We start from the raw sequence: 7,660 nt of genomic DNA, 5'->3' as shown, positions 1-7,660 counted from the left end.
GCAGCATGGGCGCTACACAACCATTTGGCTTTTTACAGCTAAGGGCACCTTGGGTTGCCAGGCTGTCCCTGTGCTTGCCTTCCTCTCCTGGGGCATGCTGGCCAACCAGTTTAGCCCCAGGTCCAGCAAGAGACCCTGTCTCCAAAAAGGACCGTAGAAAGCAACAGAGGAAGACACTGGAGTTGACCTCTGACCTCATGTGCTTGAGCACATACAGCCAGGTGCATGCATAGCACACATGCATGTCTGTGAAGCCACCTACAGACAAGAATCATTGGCTCTTATCTCACCCTGTTCTACTTTCTTTCGAGGTTTTGGATTTCTAAACTTATCTCTCAGAGCAGAGCCTGTATGTTCGTAGCCCTTTTTTTGGGGGGCTGCTATTGCCACAGCATCCAGGGCAGTTCATGGTAGCCAGATGCTGCAAACTGTTCTCTCCTGGACCACAGCCTGTAAGTCATTCTAATGACGCCTATATATACTTATGTATGTATATGTGTGTGTTTATTCTATGAGGTCTATTATTCCTTTGGAGACCCCTAATACAACTTGTCTGCTAGGTAGTTTAGATCCCATCAAGTTGATAAATTAATGATCACAGGTGGCCATGCTTTTAATCCATCCAGTGTAGAGGAGAGGGGTAAGAGACTGTAAATGAGAGATGGATTTCTCATCCAATTCTCTTGTCGGATGCTCAGAGCATGTCACTTTCCTTACCCAACTGCATCTTCAGGACAGTCCTGTGGACTAAAGTCACACCGAGACAGGAAGCAGGGTGACACCAGGCCCTTTCTGGTCCCCTTTCTCTGTTAAGGTGTCTCTTGTACTCTGAGGCTCTACTCAGAGGCATGAGGACCAGCAGAGGCCAGGGCACGAGGTAGGCGAGGCTGTGCCTGCAGGCTGGGGATGCGGGAGGGTGACTTGTTGGGCTGCAGTAACGGGGACAGTTTCACATGAGGGAGGGACCTCCTGGGATGGAGAACAGAAGCCACATACTGAATAGGACACCTGGGGCCTTCCTGGAGACAGCAGGGACCTGGAGATGAAGGAATTCTGAGGTTGGGGGAAGGCAGGACCATACCAAGGGGGTCAGGGGACCAGGACTGGCCAGCAAGGATCTTTCGAGGTTGTTGCCTCTAATGGTTCTCAAATCGTAACTCTAAGAGCACTGAGCTTGAGAACTGAAGTATGGAAAACTTGCAAGGTCCAACCTTATCTCCAAAATAGAATAGCATGAAGTCCCCAGAATTCCCTTTCAACATTCTCACGGGGTGACCCCAGTTTCTCCCTTATCCATTAGTATCTAGGTCAAGGATGGACGAAGATTCAGCACGCGTTAAATAACATATTTAATTAGCAACATAAAGTGATTACATTAAATACAGCATCCGAAACCCAGTAAATGGGCATCTGTGGTGGGAAGGAGCCCACAATTGGGCAAACTGAGGGCTCATCTGAAACAGCTTCATTGTCTGGCCTCCTGCTCTAGTGATGGCCTTAGGCCCCGCCCAGGTTTGCACATCCCTGACTGCAAGCTCCTGGGTTCTGAGGAGGGACATAAAGCTCTCAGGCTTTCTACTGCTTTGTAACTAAGCCTAAGTTTGTTGGGTCGTGGCGGGGGGTTCACAGGTCAAGCGGGTAAAAGCACAGCACCTTGAGAGACGGCAGATCTGGGACCTGGCCAGGTTTAAGTGACAAGGCCTTGTCCCTCAGGGTACATGTATAGCTGGGAGACCGATGAGAGAGTAGGCAAGTTCAAAATCCAGACACTGGTTGCCCCGAGGGACAAAAAGGTAAAGGCCGAAAAATTAGTCTTCTGAGAAGCTCAGAGCCACAGCTACCACTCGGCACCTAGAGGAGTTGGTAAGAACCAGGCACTTCCATGACGCTGCTGGCCGGGGAGGCAGTAGAGCTGAGGGCCAACCGAGGCAGCTGGGCAGATAGGGTGAGGTGTCTTCTGGCTAGCTTTTCTTCCTGGGGCCCAGTGTGGAAGAGAAAGAAGGTGACTAGCAAAGTGGATAAAAGTACAAACATCTCTCCCACGGGCCTGGGGTAGGCAAGGGAGACAGGAACTGCAGGACCTGGGGAAAGAGGCACAGAGAGGGAGCCGGCAGTGGGGCTGCTGGGTGGCTGGTGAGTTGGCTCCTAAGGTTGGGCCTCACATCTTATACCTGGGCCAGAGCAAAACAGCAACACAGTGAGGAGAGTGGGTGAGTAAAGATGGAGAAATTCACCTCCATACAAGTCCCACAGAGCATCTAGGACAGACAGCTGATGGCGAACAATGTTGACCCATGGGCCCTGGGAACATGGCTGTGGCTGGAGCTCCTAAGGTGTAAAGGAAAAGATATGAACACCTCTGGGAAGCCTGTTCCACCCAGGGCACACCCTGAGGACAGTTGCTGGGGAAGGGCGCTCCTTCCTGACGGAGCCCCGGTGTGTGCTCACCGTGTCATGGATATTCTTCGGACTCCAACAGTTCAAGTAACATGTCCTCTACGCCTCTGAACTGAGGGTGGGAAGGAGACAAGAGTGATCAGACCCAGCCCTGAGAATCCCCCTCCCATTCTGGCTCAGCTTTCTTTAGCCTGAGGCAGCACTGGGACCTGAGTGGGTGTGGAGGATGGGCTAACCCTCTCCACAGGTCTCAGTCAGTGACTACCACAGAGGGCTCCTTGTAATGAGGAGTTTGGCTGAGACTTCAGAAGATGGCCTTCTCTCCCTCTCTAACCTACTTAAAAACAAACAAAACCAGAAAAAAAACCAAATCAGCAGTTAGTTCTCCTCCCACTAGCTTAGCTTCTGGTGCTAGGATGGAGGGATATAGAGCTAGTTCAGGCCAGAGCAGGACACTGGAGATCACCCACTCAGTCCCTGGGGTAAACCCTGCTTGCCTTGACGTGGTACAGTATCTGCCAGAACGTGGAGTCACTGCCTCGGTACCTTTTCCCTGGGTATAGTTGCCACAGTAAAGGTAGCTCATATGCCGTCAGCTGTTCGGGGGTCATAGGAGACCCCAAGGAGACGTCTTGCTGGCGCATGATCACCTGCAATTTTTCATCAGTCTGCAGAGGAAGAACAGAACACACCTTCACCTCCTGCTGACCACTGCCAGGGTCCTCCAGGCACAATACCCAGTGTTCTATCCCTCGGCCACCAGGGCTGACCTGATGCACTGAGCACAGCTACTGCCCCTAGGCTTCAACACCACAAGCTGCATACAATCTTAGGGACTCTGATGGGGTCTAGTCATCCTTCAGGGTTCAGGGTTCACTTTTCCCCCTGCTAACCCTCCTGTTGCTAGGTGTGGGGGGGAGGGTCATGCACGTGGAGCAGAGAGGTTAACCTCAAGGTGTTAAGACATCATCCACTTTTTCTTTACTTATTTAAGAAAGTCTCTTTTTGGCTTGGAGCGAGTGAGCGAGCGAGTGAATGTGCATGTGCGTGCGCACACACACACACATACACACAGCTAGGTTGGCTGGTCAGTGTGTTCCAGATCACTGAGTGTATCTGCTTCCCCAGTGCTGGGATTACTAGCAATGTCTACCACACTGGGTTTCTCAGCTGTGGACTGTGGAGGTTGAACTCAAAACCTTATGCTTGCGAGGTAAGCACTTTACCCCAGCCCTGTTGGGGATTTGACTTTGATTTTGTCCGATGCCCACTTTTAAACGAGGACCCGCTGCGGGAACTATAAATGCAATGCACTGTCTTTTCTATCAGAGGGTTGAATGAGATGGTGCCCATCTCCAAAGAGGCTGGCATATCGTCTGGCAAAGCATCTCCTTCCAGTCAGCATTTTTCTCAGATCAAAGTTCATGCCCAAGGTTGCATCCTGTTTCCACAGTTATGCTTTGCTTATCGACTGTATAGCTCTAAGTTATTCAACTGTGAAAGACTGTGAGGCTGAACTTTTTTTTTTTTTTTTTGATTTTCGAGGCAGGGTTTCTCCGTAGCTTTTTTGGTTCCTGTCCTAGACCAGGCTGGCCTGGAACTCACAGAGATCCGCCTGCCTCTGCCTGTCAAGTGCTGGGATTAAAGGCATGCAGCCACCACCGCCCAGCGAGGCTGAACTCTTGACCAATCAGAGTGTGACACAGCACACCTCTGACGTAACTTGCTGTGTGACCAAAATGCTTGGGATTGTGTGGTCATTTTCTTGAGATTTTCTTGAGACCCCCCCCACACACACACCCTGGACAAATCCATTTCTAACATTGTGAAACTGATGACAGATAGCATTTCTCCATCGCTGGCATGGCTCTCCTGGGCTATGGCAACTACTTCTTCACTTGCGCCAGGGTGGGGATCTGAAAGTCATGCCTGCCTGCTGGACTCCTGATGCCCTCTTCCTCCCGGACAGAGTGAGTCCAGGACCCATAGAAATCCACAAAGCATACACAAGAGTGTCTCTGCCTCCCTCCTTTTCTACTGTTCTCTTCCCTCTAGCCACAATGCCTTGTGTGTGTGTGTGTGTGGGGGGTTCTTACTGTCTACAGCAAACCTCCCCAAATCTACAAAGAGGTAAATCTCTTTGAGGCAGTTCTTTGCTCTAACGTACATCTATAAAGAATAAATGTCACACAAACCCACGTTAGAGTGGAGACCAAACATTGAGTTTTATTAACTGAAATGAGTTAAACTTTGTGGTTTTGAAGTAGGGTCTCCTATCACCTTGACTGGCCAGGAACTTGCTATCTAGACCAGGCTGGCATCTATTTTTCAGAGATCTACCTGTCTCTGCCTCCCAAGTGCTGGGGTTAAAGGTAATGCCCCACCCAAGCACGAATGTGCCACAACTAGCAGGAAGTCAGTTCTCTTCTATTGTGTGGGTCCTGGGAATCACACTCAGGTCATCAGGTTACATGGCAACATCTTTACCTTCTCAGCCATCTCTCCAGCTCCTGGAAATGAGTTTTATCCACCAGTTTGGGATAAAAAAAAGCAAAAAAATAAGTTCACCACCTAAACACACAAACAAAATTCCCCAAACCCTGAACAATCTAATTCTATAAGATACTTGAGTTGAGATCTAGTGGGGCCAAGTTACACAGGCCTGCAATGCACTACTCAGGAAGATGACGCAGAAGGACCTCAAGTTCAAGGCTTACCTGAGCTACAAAGGGAACTCTAGGTCAACCTCAGTAACTAAGACCAAGTGTCAAAATAGAAATGCACACATGGCTGGGCTAAAACTCCACAGCACAGTTCTCGGCTAATAGACATTGGGCCCTGGGTTTGCTCCTCGGGGTCCTCACTACTCAGAGGGGGTGCGGAGGGAAGGGGATAAAAGCAATTTGAAACTCCAAACAAAATGACTCAAAAACATGACACGCAACATACCAACTGAGGTCACACCTCACTAGAGAACAACTCACTGCCTCCCTTCCCCTCTCCATTTTCTTTCTCCCACTTGACTCCCTGCCCCTCTCATTATGTAACTGGCATCGAACCATCTTCCCAGTCACAGGGACTCTGCCACATTAGCTGCAGATCCGCAGTGCCAACCTGTGCTTGGTTTATACACCAAGCACTCACCTAAGCTTAACGAGGTTTTTCCAGGTGAAAATAGTTTTGCGAAATGTCCTGCCAGTGTGTTAAATTACAACTGGTAACTCAGATCACAACGCCAGGTGTGTAAGCACGCTAGCGTCCAGAATTCATTAGTCTAACCACTGTTACAGATGGCTTTATTCTGTTTCCTTATTACTATAAGGGAGAATATATATATATTCTATAACCTTGGCTCTTTCAGTCATGAGAAGTAAATCTGTGTTGTAGTTTACCAGGTTCCTGTTCATACAAATCTACCACAGCTCTGAGATGCTCTCTGGTTCACAGTTTGCTTTGCTAACCCGATCTTAAAAAGAAATATAGCCGGGTAGTGGTGGTGCACGCCTTTAATCCCAGCACTTGGGAGGCAGAGGCAGGTGGATCTCTGTGAGTGTGAGACCAGCCTGGTCTACAGAGCGAGTTCCAGGACAGCCAGGGCCACATAGAGAAACACTGTCTTGAAAAAAAAAAGTTGTTAAAGAAATTTGCACAACTTCGTAATAAAAAATATCCACCTATATTGTCTTCACATATCTGACTTAAAATATTTTACCTTAAAAATTAGATATATGTAAACTTAATATTGTAAAACAGCAGCAAGAATGTAAATTTAAGAGCCCGGAAGTGTGGGTGCACCGCCTACGAGGGGCGCTCCATGTCTGTGAGGTTCACAGCCCCAACTTTCCCGAGTGGAGCCAGTCCCTAGTCTCTAACTGCTCGGCAGCGTCTCACACAATGTCCCCACAGTTTTAATTTTTGCTTTTATAGCCTCCATTGATTTTACAAGTGGAGGGCATTTCAATAATTTCTGCTGGAAAGTACTTCTAGAAGAGATTTCTTTTGAAGACGCCGACATTCATTAAGACCCATCCCGAGGCTTCCATAACCGAAACAAAGTTATATCTTAGTACGGATGTGGATTCTACTAGCTACCTTAAAGATATTCCAGTTTTATGGTTTAGAAAAGCCCTGTTTTACCCCAAATGATAATCACACACCCTAGAACTGATGTGAGGGGGCCCTGACCACTGTCCTCAAGGTGTTCCCACCCTCCTCCAAGCCTGCTAGGCCCAACCCAAAGTACTTTTACCTGAGGCCTCCCTCGCTCTCCTGTTTCTGGCACAAGAGACCCTGTCCCCTGGTCTCCAGCTACCAGAACTCCCGGGCCCAGGCAGAGCACATCCCTGCTGCCGCACCTGCTGCCCCCAAGGCGGGTTGGTACCTTGAGGATTACGGGCAGCCAGCTTCGTTTATGCTCATCCAAGTACACATGCCTTTCCCAGATCCACAGGCGTTCAGGGTCTTCGAGTGTCTCTGGCCCGGATGCCGATGCTTCAGTCATGGCATCCGGTTGAAGCAAGAAGCAAACACTTGTAAGACAATCTCTGATAAAAGCTACTCCCTACTGGTGGGCAATGAGAGTCTAGGCTATTTATTACCACCAGGTGTGCGCCTGCGCCCCCTGGAGCGAGGCGGGGCAGAACGGTGGGTGGAGCGAATCTCAAGGATGGTAGGCGGAGCAACCAGGTGGACTTCTGGAGCACTAGCAGATTGGATCCCATCAGACCTACAGCTTCTCCAAGGCCCCAGTTGGTCTTGCCCTCCTCCGGGTACCCTCGGCCGCAGCAAAGGTGCCCAAGTCCTGTCGTAGGAGACACTGCCCTCCGCTTCCTTTATGGCGGAATCCCTAGGTCCAAAGCAACTATTGTGTGTGTGGCTGCACAAGCCACACCCGATGGCAGGCCACCCAGGGAGAGGTCCTTCTTCACCTCTGGGATCAGAGACCTGAGAGTCTGACTCACCTCTCGACGCTCCGGGGTTCTCTCTGTCACCTTCAGCCTGTCCTTTTGGGTGTTAGAGGCAATTTTCTTTGCAAAGTTCAGTTCATGTCCCCACCCTCTTTCCTACATGACTTTCCATGGCTCTGATGAGGCTGTGGTCTTCTAATAGGTCTTGTGAAACAGACTTTTGAAAACATGGGTTTCTGTCTTTGTGCCTCCGACTTAGCGGATGCATCATTCCACACCCGCGCTTAAAAAGAAACCCTTCCTACCCCAAGAGCAATGAATTTGGAAAGTCTCTTGAGTTGCTCAATCAAAACGGT

At 49.5% G+C, this 7,660-nt stretch overlaps 1 protein-coding gene across 1 annotated transcript; it reads right to left on the bottom strand.

Annotated features, from left to right (window-relative positions):
- Positions 1-1,934: 1,934 nt before the first annotated feature.
- On the bottom strand, positions 1,935-6,945 carry Tcl1a (TCL1 family AKT coactivator A). The gene is made up of 4 exons (XM_057783184.1): positions 6,779-6,945; positions 2,895-3,065; positions 2,449-2,509; positions 1,935-2,171 (listed from the first exon to the last, which is right to left on the bottom strand). Exons 1-3 carry the CDS (start codon positions 6,896-6,898, stop codon positions 2,453-2,455), a joined length of 348 nt encoding a protein of 115 aa, XP_057639167.1. The 5' UTR covers positions 6,899-6,945; the 3' UTR covers positions 1,935-2,171; positions 2,449-2,452.
- Positions 6,946-7,660: the final 715 nt, after the last annotated feature.

Source organism: Chionomys nivalis, chromosome 10 (genome assembly GCF_950005125.1).
Source record: "Chionomys nivalis chromosome 10, mChiNiv1.1, whole genome shotgun sequence".
Taxonomy (NCBI): Eukaryota; Metazoa; Chordata; class Mammalia; order Rodentia; family Cricetidae; genus Chionomys; species Chionomys nivalis.
This window is presented reverse-complemented; position numbering and strand designations above follow the sequence as displayed.

Coding starts and splice junctions, on each gene's coding strand:
- Tcl1a (XM_057783184.1), bottom strand. CDS start 6,898: ATGACTGAAGCATCGGCATCCGGGCCAGAGACACTCGAAGACCCTGAA. Junction 3,066..6,778: donor GGCTGCCCGTAATCCTCAAG/GTACCAACCCGC, acceptor CTTCCTCTGCAG/ACTGATGAAAAATTGCAGGT. Junction 2,510..2,894: donor AGATACTGTACCACGTCAAG/GCAAGCAGGGTT, acceptor TCCCACCCTCAG/TTCAGAGGCGTAGAGGACAT.